Source organism: Cyprinus carpio, chromosome B5, assembly GCF_018340385.1.
Source record: "Cyprinus carpio isolate SPL01 chromosome B5, ASM1834038v1, whole genome shotgun sequence".
In the NCBI taxonomy this organism is placed as follows: Eukaryota; Metazoa; Chordata; class Actinopteri; order Cypriniformes; family Cyprinidae; genus Cyprinus; species Cyprinus carpio.
Genome location: NC_056601.1, coordinates 2874722 through 2887503, shown reverse-complemented (window position 1 = coordinate 2887503; position 12782 = coordinate 2874722). Strand labels below are relative to the sequence as shown.

At 37.6% G+C, this 12782-nt stretch overlaps 1 protein-coding gene across 1 annotated transcript; it reads right to left on the bottom strand.

The window, feature by feature from the left end:
- Positions 1–3: 3 nt before the first annotated feature.
- On the bottom strand, positions 4–10636 carry LOC109092870 (unconventional myosin-Ih-like). Its single transcript, XM_042723380.1, has 25 exons — positions 10631–10636; positions 7181–7336; positions 6986–7117; positions 6785–6900; positions 6232–6346; positions 6053–6133; positions 5812–5903; positions 5223–5317; positions 5078–5124; positions 4847–4927; positions 4213–4318; positions 3988–4105; positions 3781–3894; positions 3602–3678; positions 3453–3521; positions 3203–3287; positions 2847–3009; positions 2055–2138; positions 1873–1966; positions 1740–1795; positions 1489–1624; positions 781–851; positions 586–683; positions 417–516; positions 4–342 (listed from the first exon to the last, which is right to left on the bottom strand). Exons 1-25 carry the CDS (start codon positions 10634–10636, stop codon positions 316–318), a joined length of 2319 nt encoding a protein of 772 aa, XP_042579314.1. The 3' UTR covers positions 4–315.
- Between the last annotated feature and the right edge of the window lie 2146 nt (positions 10637–12782).

Sequence of the window (12782 nt, the reverse complement as noted above, 5' to 3'; positions counted from 1 at the left end):
ATTTGATTTGTATTTTATTTCTGCGGTTTGGTATAAAACAATGTTATAAATATGCCTCAATAACAAAGCATGAACATGACCAAAAAAAATATTAAATTTACAAGAAATGTCATCAAGAACTGTAACCTGAAGGACAGCATTTATGAAAACAACCAAATATAATTTTCCATTTGTACACAGGGTGCTGCTTTGAATCTCCGTATACTGAGCTCTTAGTGTGTGATAAGTGTGTGTCAGTTTGGGGGATGGAGAAAGATATCTTCTTCCATAAGGGTTTCCCTCATGAAATATACACACTTGGTGACCACCTTTAGATCATCGAGACTTGACCCGTGGAGCCACCTTTGATAATGAAAGAGTCTAAGTACTGGAGCAATAATGTTAAATTAAGCTGAAATACTGAAATAATCACTTACCACCATAAGATGACCATTTTTGCCTTTAAAGATCATAGGTTCTTGAGCAGTGCTGAAATCCACACCACCCTCCTTGCCTGCCTGGATCTCAAACTTGATGCTATGAGAAGATCAAATGTTAACATTAACCGAACATTACAGATTGAAAAATAAGTGTTGGCCTTTTTACCTTCCCTGAACAACCTTGATGTTATTCTGCTTGTTTGCAATCATGGCCAGTTTGGTCAAAGCTTCAAACAGGTGGTCACACTGAAGTACCAAGTCCCCCTTAAACACAGTAAACTACATTAGTACTTGCAAATATATGGATTTGTGTATCATGAAAGTATAGTGTTTACATAAGCGTGAAGCCTGGTTTGCTCACCTTCTGTTTTGGATCATTCAAAGCAACGTGGAGGATCATGACAGAGTCACCCAGATTACTGACAGACGCACCTGTGTACACAAGATAGATTCACCGTGGACTTGGTTCTCTGTTTTGCAAATAAATGTTACAATAAAACACACATGCACATCATTCAAAAATTTGGGGTCAGTAAGTTCTTAAAAAAGAAATCAATAGTTCTATTTAGCAAGGATGGATTAAATTGATCTTAAGTGTCAGTAAATGCTTATAATGCTGCAAAAAAAAATTAAAAATAAGCTGTTCTTTCAAACTGAAATGTAATATTACTTTCTCTGTATTTTTTAATCAAATATCTGCAGCCTTGGTAAGCAAAAGAGATTTACGTCAAAAACATTAAAAAATCTTACTGACCCCAGGGAAAAGTTGTAGTAGTTCTCAATAGTCCAAAATTTTACTTTTAGGGGTACAATGTGCCCTCAAAAGTACACCTTTGTATCTTATCGACCTCTAATGAGTGCATATTGGTACCTTAGAAGTACACTGTAATGTTGTAATATGCACCATTTAGGGGTAAATAAGGTACAAAGTTGTACCTTTGAGGATACCGTCCTGATGAGAATCTTAAGGAATGCTACAAGGGAATAATTAAAAGGAGACATTTTACGAGTGCTGTAATGTTGTTTTGTTTCATTGAGTGACTAAACATATGTACCCTTCGTAACCCACCTTTTAGAGAAACATAGTCCACTCTCTGCTTGATCTTAGCCTCTTCCACCAAATACACAGCAGCCTGAGTGAGAACAAGTTGCCTTGGTCTGGATTTAAATCCATTTCTGTCATACTTCACCACAGGAACGCTGTACTGCAGCGAGAGAAAGTGTGTTTAGATGGCACAATGTATGTAGAAAAAAAAAGTTCTTATTCTATTCTGTATGATTGACAGTTGGGCCTCATACGTTATAAAGATTCTGATTTACCTTGATACGTTCATGTCGTATAGTCTGAAGAATCCTCATATTGATGTCTTGTTCCTCTAGTAACTGAAAGAAAGTACATAAGACATACAAAAGATCTGTGCAGAACTAATTGTTGTTTATGTAAACTACTGACTGATTCTAGTGTCCACAAAAGGAACAGCAATGCTCGAAGGGTAGCTGTCCTTCTTTCCCTTAAAGATGGCACTGGTTACTACTTTTTGTTGCAGCTGTGAAAAGACATTATTAGCCAAATTTTAAACATGGCTGAAACTGTATTTTAAAGACTCAAAAGCCTGTGACAACAGTGATCGTGACCTGTGCTTTTTTCTGCGGCGTAATTCCCCGCACATACTTCCTCACCATCATCCGTGTGTTCAGCTGTCGCAGAATCTCTGAGGCCTACAATCACAACAGCGCCAAACACATTCCCAGTTTAAAATATAACTACACATGAACGTTTGAATACAGTGGCCTCAAATTCACACAACTAAGCCCTTGAAATTGAAGATTAGTTCAATTGGCAATAATTGGGATGCAACTTTTAATGCAACGGAATTCATAGTTTTAAGTGTGGCTGAAGTGATTAATTACTCACCCTCATGTCCTTCCAAACCTGTAAGACTTCATTCATCTTTGTTCTATTTTTGTTTTCTTTGCACACAAAAAGTATTCTCATAGCTTCATAAAAAGGTTGAAGCACTGATGTCACATGGACTATTTTAAAGATGTCCTTACTACCTTCTGGGCCTTGAATGTGTCAGTTGTGTTGCTGTCTATTCAGGAATAGAAAGCTCTCGGATTTCATCAAAAATATCTTAATTTGTGTTCCGAAGATGAACAAATGGGTTTGGATGAGAGCTTTCATTTTTGGGTGAACTGTGCATTCCCTGATTGAGCATTGTTTTTGCACTGAACTGATCGCACTCCACTTTTTTTTTTTTTCTCTCTTCTCTTCTTATGTTTTTATGTATGCCTCTTCATTTTAATATAGATCTTATTTAATTTATGATTACTTTCATCTTATTTACTTGTTTTTTATTTATTTTTATTTTTTTAATTCACTATGTATCCTTTTCATGGTTTTAGTAACAGAGAGTTTCTGAATACCTCAGTCATGACTGGGGGAGGTGTCAGCCATGTGGTCTTGTCCAGGACAGTCTTTGGTAAGTTGTCTTTCAGTCTATTTAGGTAGCTCTGTCGAACGAAGGCCAGGTATTCTGAGTTCTCAGTAGTTTTTGCCTCACGACGTGTGATGTAACCCTTAATAAATCTGCATGGATAAAAATCATGTCATTATGGGAATGCCATCTCATCCCTTAAAGGAATAGTTCACCCCTGCTCACAAATGATGACAGAATTTTCATTTTGGGGTGACTATCCCTTTAAGTGAAAAGGCATACACCTGGTCAATAAAATGTGTTGATATTTAAGAACAAAACTAATATTTAATTAACTAATATTACTGTTTAATGATTTTGACAGCCCAGGCTCTGCGATCTCTCTCTTTGCGTGCCTGCACTCCTCTCCAACACGTCTCAATTTTTGTAGCTAAATGTTGGCAAGAAAAAAAAGGCTGAATCACAGAAAAATGCAAAGAGCGCATATATGTATGCTATATTAAATATACTTTATGTTGCAATGAAGTGTCATAATGTTCTGTAATATACTATAAATATCAGTTAAACTATTAAATCAATAAATACTGTTACTTACCAGCTTCCTTCTGTTTTCGAAACTCTCCTTTGGCTTTGTAACCTTTGTATTTGGCCTGTATTCTTGTAGCTGTAAAAGCAACATTAACAAATGCTTATAATAAAAGGAAAAAAAAATTAAATGTCTCTTTTGAATCCTCTGTTGCTTACCCAGTTCATGTTTGCAGATTTCAAAGGCATCTTCTGTGGCAAAAAGTGTCCTGGCATATCGTATGAATATCTTTGTCCTTTGAATATGAAGGGTAGTTCAGGTTTGTGTGATGAGAACACAGATGTTAATTTTTCTGTATTAAATTGTGAAGGTAATGTAAAAACCTGAAAGTGCTCACCTGCCCATTTTATACTCATCAGGCTTGTAGCCTAAATGTTGCACAAGTTTTTCCACTCCCTCTGCAGGTACACCTCTCCAGTGGGGCCAAGTGGCAGGACAAAGAGCTTTGTACCTTAGGAATGTTGCATTAGGTGGGAATCTTAAGTCTAATAAGTGTAAACGTTAAACAGCTTTCATATTTGAGCATGTAAAATGGCTACTTTACCTCTGTAGAAAAACCTCATATCTACGTCGATAAGCAAATCCAGCTCGTCTGACCCTCAGGTGCTCCATTAACCCCAGATATTTCACCTGGTGCCTGACCAGAACTTCATCAAACTTGCCTGTGATGGAAAGAGAGAACAAACACAGTAAAATATCATAATTCTACTTTACCAGAAATAAGAAATTCAACACGAGTTCTTAGCATTCACATACACAAGCTTCTCACCTGACTGTTTATTGTCATTGGACTTGAGGCAGCGCACATACCACGCTTCCTTAGCCGTCAGAATCTCCGTCAGCCGCAGAAGACTGTTCTTAAACTGAGTAGCCACCTACAGATTTCATTTCACAATTCAGATTGAAGGAGATTATGTCCATTACTTAGATATGATGTGAGCTGTAAAGGAAACGGTTTATTTATTTTATTGTATATTTTTTTTAAAGAATTAATATTTCATTTGTTTGTTTCAGTGATCTTGATTCAAAATAGTAGGCTACAGTACTCATACAATAAAACAATTTATAGAAATGCTATGACTTATAAATACTGTGTGTATTGGAAGCAAGGAAATAATTCCTTGATCACATACAATATTAGAATCAAATCTGTGACTGAGTTTCCTATTTCTTTATCTTAGGGCTTTCAAAACGATTAATCACATCTGAAATAAAAGTTTGTGTTTACATAAAATACGTGTGTATTTATATGTATATATATATTTATACATAATATAAATCACGTATAAATAGGACATATGGGTACCAACAATACAATGTGTGCAACTTCCATTTCAACTAAAAAAATTAATGAACAGTAATTGAGTATATTTCAGTATTTTTGGCACAGCGAGTGGACTCACTGTCTCAGGTCTTCTCCTGCTGTCTCCCTCAGTGGCTGGAAAGCACTCCTGTATTATAGGGTTCTTTGACAGGCGCATCACCTGTTGGTTACACACAAACAAATGCACATATAAGGAAACACACATTTAATCTTGTAGGGCCAAAAACAAGAGAATGCGTATAATTTGAGCCATTTTCCTTTCATCCACCCTGACCAGCATTATCCTTTATTGTACACCCTGTGCACTTACATCTTTGATGTTCTTGTACAACAGATCATTGTTTTTGTCAATGAACCCTGTTGAAAAGAACAGATCATAAAAAAAGAAAGGTTGTGAAAGCATGTTTCCGAGGTTTACTGACATCTGAAATGTGTTTTTGTGTGTCTTCTCTTACCCAAAACGCAGTAGGTCACCTCCCCCGCATAATGAAGAAGACGAAAATCGCCTCTCTCCAGAGACTTGCGGGTCTTCTTATCGGCCAGTTTATGGCTTCAGTTCATAGAACAGTAAAGGAAATTGCTCTCATTAGACCAAATTAAAATCAAGTCACTAAAAATGTCTGAATGAAGTGTGGAAGTCTTCATCCAAGTTTCAGTTGGACAGAGAAATATAGTAGGGATTCTATGTAAAACACTGTAAAATTGACTTAAATTGCACATCCGTTAATATAATAATTTAATTTGTATTTGACCTGGATAAACAATGAGTAACACAACATCACAATCTCTCCGTCTCTCACACTGCTGTGCACTTTCATCATCGTGTCAGTCAATGAAAGGCTTAAGAGAGACAATGTGGCCAAACCAGGGGGTGAATGCTTCAGTTCCAGATACGAGGTCTGGCTGATTCTTCCTCATCAGTGGCTTGTAGTGAAGAATCAAACTGCTGATAGTTTCTACTAGCACTACTGAATTAATTAAAGCAGAAGAACTCTTGTTTAGTGCCACCTACAATATTGAGGTAATGATCAAACTCAAACTCACGTTAAGAAGTGGGGATGATTTCCCATTTTCTCTTCAAGCTTTTCAAGAAAAGTGAGATCCGTGGCATCACCCGGCCTCATACACTCCTCATCCTGAAATACCAGAAGTTCAATGCAAATGCTCCAGTTAGATGCTCCAGCAAATGCTCCAACAAGCAATCTTTTATTTCAAAAAGTGTCCAAGAAGTAAATATATCTATCTACAGTATGTTACATGTCAGTGTCTACTTATTATTCCATACCAACACAGAGATGATTCCTCTGTGCTTCTCTTCCACCAGATCACAGATGATTTTATTGTTGAAGAACTGCACCGGCTCCCACTGAAACAGCGTGAGAAATGGACCCTTATTCTCTTACTCAAGCTACGCATATCATTCTATAATAATGTTGGATGATGAATCGATTTGTTTTAGCTCACCCCAATTCCTTCTGCCTCATATTCCTCCTGTTCAGACTTCAGCGTCAACTGAATGAAGAGCTGCTGTAGCTTCTCATTGCAGTAGTTGATGCAAAACTGCTCAAAACTAAGCAAAGATCATGCACGCAAATTATCTATCTATCTACACTATATTTCCAAAAGTACTGGGACACCCCTTCTAATGAACAAGTTTGACTATTTTAGTCATTTCCATGAGTACACATATTAATGTGTAAGCATATAAAGACATTCTAGGGAATTTAGTGCCCACTGTGTATACGGCAAGGTTCAAAAACAATTGATTGATTGATTCAAGGTGAAACTAGGGCAGCTGACCGCATAGTACTGCAAGATCTTCTTGGAGGCCTCAGTTTTACCTGCTCCGCTCTCCCCAGATATCAAAATAAAGTGGTTGCTGGCTTCTGATAGCATGGTATGGTAGACATTATCTGCTAATGCATATCTGAGAAGGACAAAAAAAATTTTGTTCTTTTTTTTTCTATTTTATTTACAAATGTCTAAGTTACTATATTGGCAATGAAGGTAAGGTTACATATGAGGGGGCAGCTCAAAGAAGTTCACTCCCATGTAGAGGTCCATTTGTTTCTTGGTGTAGATGTCCAATTCTTTGCATGGGTTCACAGATATCAGCAGAGTACCTACGTAAGTCTGAGAGTATAGAGATGTTGGGAAGACATGAACTTAATCAAAATGTGAAAAGCAAAGTAACCTTTGTTTTTGATGTCTGACTAACATATATCAAATCCTCTGTGAAACGCTTCTTCAGATTGTCTAGGAAGGCTGTCTCACTGTTGTGGGAATCAAGAAGCACAAAGTCCTGGATGCCAACTCGGTCTCTGGCAATCAGGGCTCCCTCCAAGTCCAGCTGACATGAACTTAATCAAAATGTGAAAAGCAAAGTAACCTTTGTTTTTGATGTCTGACTAACATATATCAAATCCTCTGTGAAACGCTTCTTCAGATTGTCTAGGAAGGCTGTCTCACTGTTGTGGGAATCAAGAAGCACAAAGTCCTGGATGCCAACTCGGTCTCTGGCAATCAGGGCTCCCTCCAAGTCCAGCTGACCCAGTTTAACCTTTCCTTTCTGCCAGTCAGACAAGAACAACACTGACCATGACCCAGTGCAATTTGATTACACTGACCAAGTCTAAAGGATTGTGTCATACTGCAGACATACATTTGAGAAGCTTAGCTTTTAAAGCAGCAAAACAGGCCTGAATATCAGTTTCTGTCAAATAATCAGTGACTCATTTCCAAAGAATATTTTCTATTAATGTTAATGGATGCTGCATTTCTTCAGCAATAAAAAATCAGCATTAAAACTGAGCTGTTTAGTGACACTTCACCTTTTCATAAATAGATTTGTTGAGACTGAGACTGAAAATCGGGGTCTAAGGTCTCTGATTGAGTCACAATCATCCAACCGCATAATCCCCTGCTGATGTTTAACTAAGTACTTTATAATGCTGCTGTCTATTGTAGAGGCTTTTGTAATGAGATATCATCTGCAAGGAGTAGACCACGTTCCTGTCCCAATGACGGACAGCTTTGCTTTCGCTAAGAAACCTGTTTAAACAGCATGTTGTGGCTGGATTTATTTCACCTACCACATTAGATAACATTCAGTACACCTTAAATACAGGTGGCCATATCTTCCAACTTGGCTCAGGGAGTTTTCACTCCACTGAAATATTTCCTGAGATAGGTTTAATCAAAGCCAACATCTAGCAGTGTGAATAAATGTCAATTTATTATTGATATTGTTAAAAAAAAAAAAAAAAACCTTAAGTCTATAATGTTAATAATACATAGAAGTTTTTGGTTTCTTAGGATTTTTAGCAACTCAGGAAGCGGTTTAGTCAAAAATTTCACAATTTAACTATTGTCTGCAAAAACCACAATTCTCAACCCAAATGATCAGAATTAGTTCTAGTTACTTCCTTAGTTCGGTGTCTGTCATTGTATATTAAAAAGAGAACAGAGAAGTGTATTTCTCAATATGTGAAAGAAATTTTGAAAGCATGCATTACTCCAATTTTTAAAATTGTGTATTTTTACATGCTAGATATTTTTAGGATTGCCAGTGGTCCTTACTTTTCTTCAGAATTTGCTGTAATTTGTCCTCTTCACATTTTTTTAGAACACAGGATATTTGACCTTCATATAGCGAATTAGAAGAAGAAACAGAAAAGGGAAAAAAAAACTAAGTCTAATCTAACGACTAGAAGCCCCCAAAATCTCCTCCGCCCCCTTTCACCCCCATAAACCTCATTAGCTCTGAAAGAGACCATTTTTTTTGTCCTGTAAATTCCAAAGACGATGGACAATGAAGAAGCTTTTAAAATGCAGTCTACATTCCATTACACATATTCTCTCTGCATATCCTTTCAAAATTTATTCATTAGAAAACATTTAATGTCACACCGAATTTCACACTGGGCAGTCCCAGGACAATAGATGAGATTTGGCCTATTTGGGCTGGTGCGGATTGGTTGGATGTAGAGGGGGAGAGGGCAAAGGAGCAGAAGAGGGAGAGAGAAAGAGGGAGATATGAAGGAGGGAAAGAGGAAGGGAGGGAGGGGGTTGCTTATATTTGTCTGATCTGAGAGCTTCTGAAATGAGGCCTTCTTGAGACAACAAGACAGACTAAATTGTGCTGTAACGGTCTGTGTCCCGCTGCTCACTGAGACACTTATTAAGCATGCCCTTGGGGCACACAATGGAGGCTTGTTCTGAACAGCACAGTTATATGAACACCGTAATCAAGGGTGCTGTGTTCAGGAGGGGGGACGTGTTTTTTGGATGGTACATTTTCGTCCACCTGTCCACCAAAATAAAATTTTCATCCCACCGCATGCAAGTCGTGAATCACCAGCCACTACCTCACATCACTTCACGCTTCCCACTACTTCATCTCCTCGCGGCCAACCCCAAAACATGCCCCTCCCCCTCTCGCCCTGCTTTAAGCCAAAGGGGCAGGTGAACAATATCATTGAAGATCCCCCATTTGAGATGTCAGAACCAATCTCAATCTCAGCATTATTGTGGAGACTCCCCCTCTTTAGTTTCTGTCCCCACATGGGAACAAGCTGAACTCAATGTCACATGAGGAACAATAGACAGAGGGGATGCTAATGTTCATAGTGTGACACTTTCAGTGTGATAAGATGCATGGACATGGGCACAGGAAAAGCCTGTTCCTCTCCTCAAATGAGAAACTTAAACTGAAGGCAAAGATGTTACTCTCATAGGTCTGAGGAACCTGTATGGTTCACATATAGAGTCAGAAGTTTGGACACACTCACCCATTCCAAAAAAACAAAACACAAATGTAAGTATGGAAAATTGTATTTTTGATTCTCTTTGCCTAGATTCCGGATCCCAGATTAATCAACTGCACAAGGTGAATCTTGGGATGCTAAATGAGTTAAAAGAGTTCCCATGCAAAAATAAATAAACAGATATTAAATATTTTCATAATTTCAGGATTTCATAAATATTTGCCAACAAAATTTCTAAACCAAGTAAACATTGTAAGCAGTCCAAACAAATAGTTTACACAAAACTATTAAGGTCAACCATATTTTAATAACTGCATAGCCTGCAAGAAATGTAAAAACAACATTGAGCCCCAAAGTCAAGAGATCAGTGTTTTCTTCAGTAATTGAGAGATTTAGTCTTTCTTTTCTAAAGAGAATAAAATAGATATAATGACACAAATTATTTAAGTCACAAGGCTGGTCACCCTTATGTCAAATCAGGTGCATCTATTTCCCTCTTTAGTATAAATGCTATTGTCTTTTAATTAAGAGGTGGTCCTTCAGCCTGGACTAAAATGTCAGTCGCGGCTGAGTTGAGATGACCTCCACCAAATCAGAGAGGGAAGGAAAGAGGGAGAATGGAGGAAGAGAGAGAAAGATACAGCAAAGACATCCTATTCCTCAGAAGGCCTGGCCAAGAATAGGAAAGACTAGACATGATGGGCAATAGCACTCTCCTAAGGTGAACGGTGAGGTCTAGTTACATCTCTCTTTCTCAGAGTAAAGGAACCTGAAGTTTTGACAGGTTTACAGCTTGTGATTAATCATCTGGGTGACATATTGGATATTGTGCTACGCTGAAGCTTTCATCGCCGAAACCAAGAAGAAACTGAAAAGAGCAAAAGAGCACATTAATGGTCTCTTTGAATGCTGAAAGTATTGCTTCTTTTGATATTTGCTTTTCATATTTCCTTTTCATTGCTATTATTTCTATGCCATTGTTGTCTTTGCTGCAAAAGATTGCTGGCTGATTGTAAAGATAACAGCAGTTAGAACTTATGTGAGTAAAATATAAATGTTCATTCAAATATCTCTAGATACATGCAAACAGATCATACCTGCATCTTTGGTCAGCTGCCGATCAAAATATGGGAACTGCTCACATTCAGACCAACGCTGTCCTAAATTGTCCTTTCACCATCCAACTAGAGCCAAGAAAATCCTACCATCCCAATATCTGCCTCAAAAATTCCACTGTGGATCTAACAAAAACAATCTTGATTCAGAATTTTCTCCAAAAACTCATCAAAAGTGCATTCCGTTTTTCTAACACGGCTTGCGAGCAGTTCAAACTAAGGTGGCTCAAAGAGGATGACCATCTATTATAACTGTGCTCTCCACACTAATGTCCCATGTTCTGGTTGCAAGACCTGGGTATTTAATGATTCATGGCCCAGTCAGGAGGGGGTTCAGAGAACCAGAGATCTTATTCAGTGCTTACCTAGGTGTCTACCACTGCGCTGGGTGTAACACAAAGATACAGAAACACAATCCATGGATATCAACCCTCCCCCAGTTCTCTACCTCTGCTACGGTAAAACCAAACATTACAACAGAGTGGCTCCTGTTTCTGATCTTTGATTAGGGAGATAGATTAATGGCTAATTAACCATCAGTGAGTTTGAGAGAGACGCTCAATAAAGTTGTCATCGGGGCAGACGGCATGTCTTCCTCCGAGCTCTTGGCCACTTGAAGCCAGCTGGCTCAGGACTCAACCAGCATATGTTAGCCATTCAATCACAGCTTGTCCTGAAATTTAGCAGGGCCCATGAACGATCACTACATGTGGTTCTCAGATGGACTAGACTGAAAGAGGTCTTAAACAGTGATGACTACGAAGCCCAACCTTATTTTCCCTTTGTCTTTGTTATCTGACTCATGCTTGAGACGATTGACTGGTGTCTCTTTTCGCTCTACTAATGACCCAAATAATCTAGCAGAAAAGATTGAGTTTCTTGAATCTCAAGTGTGTGAGATATACTGTGTCAAGCTTCACAAGCATGTGATGTTCAGTGTCACTCTTGCTAATTTCAACATGGTGACATGTGAGGCCAGTTTCCACTGGAGTGCACTTGAACTTTCTTGTCAGCTTTTATTATCTATTACGAGCAGGTTATGAACTTGACCCTTACTAAATGAATAGTCACTGTTCGATACAGATAAGCTCAATCATTAGCAACCTATCCAACATTTAACGAACAAATGAATGAATTAATGAAGGAAGGAATGAATAAATAAAGACATTAGTTGCAGTGATGCATTTAAAATGGAAGTGAATGGGCCTAATCTGTAAGAATTTCAAAGCAGAATTTATTAACAATAATGCATCAGCCCATTTACTTACAATGTAATAGCCTCACTGTAAACCAGATTCACACATTTTTAAAGAAAAAGAGGGACAAGTGGAGATGAAATTTTCTGGTAATAAATAATTAGTTGACAAATGCAGTTGACTGAGTTTGAAGGCATAGTTTGCCCAAAAATGAAAATTATGTCATCATTTACTCACCCTCATGTCATTCCAAACCTGTATGACTGACTTCCTTTCCTTCTGTGGAACAAAAATTGTGACCCTGCACCACAAAACCAGTTTTAAGTAGCACGGGTATATTTGTAGCTTGGGTCAAAATGATGGATTTTTCTATTATGCCACAAATAATTATGATAATAAGTATATATTCCATTAAGATATTTCCTACTGTAAATATATTAAAACTTATTTTTTTGATTAGTAATATGCATTGCCATGGACCTCATTTGGACAGCTTTAAAGGTGATTTTCTCAATATTTAGTTTTTTTTTTTTTTTTTTGCACCCTCAGATTCCTGATTTTCAAATAGTTGTATCTCGGCCAAATATTGTCCTATCCTAACGAACCATACATCAATGGAAAGCTTATTTATTCAGTAAATGTTTAACTATCAATTTAGAAATATGTACCCTTATGACTGGTTTTGTGGTTCAGGGTCACAAATAATCCACAAATAATCCATTTTGTAGAATGGAAATTTATGCAACATTTTTCAAAATATCTTCTTTTGCGTTTCACAGAAGGGTGAACTATACATTTACGTTGAGCACAGAATATTGCTTTAAACTTGTTCTAAATAATTGTTTGCTCTCATCAAATGGCCTTATAGTTCTGTATCTATTGCAAACAACAAGTCCATTGCACTGTAAAGGTAGGACTACACACCCATCTATCCAGTC

Coding starts and splice junctions, on each gene's coding strand:
- LOC109092870 (XM_042723380.1), bottom strand. Junction 3,895..3,987: donor TATGAGGTTTTTCTACAGAG/GTAAAGTAGCCA, acceptor AACATTCCTAAG/GTACAAAGCTCTTTGTCCTG. Junction 3,010..3,202: donor GCTGTCAAAATCATTAAACA/GTAATATTAGTT, acceptor TTATCCATGCAG/ATTTATTAAGGGTTACATCA.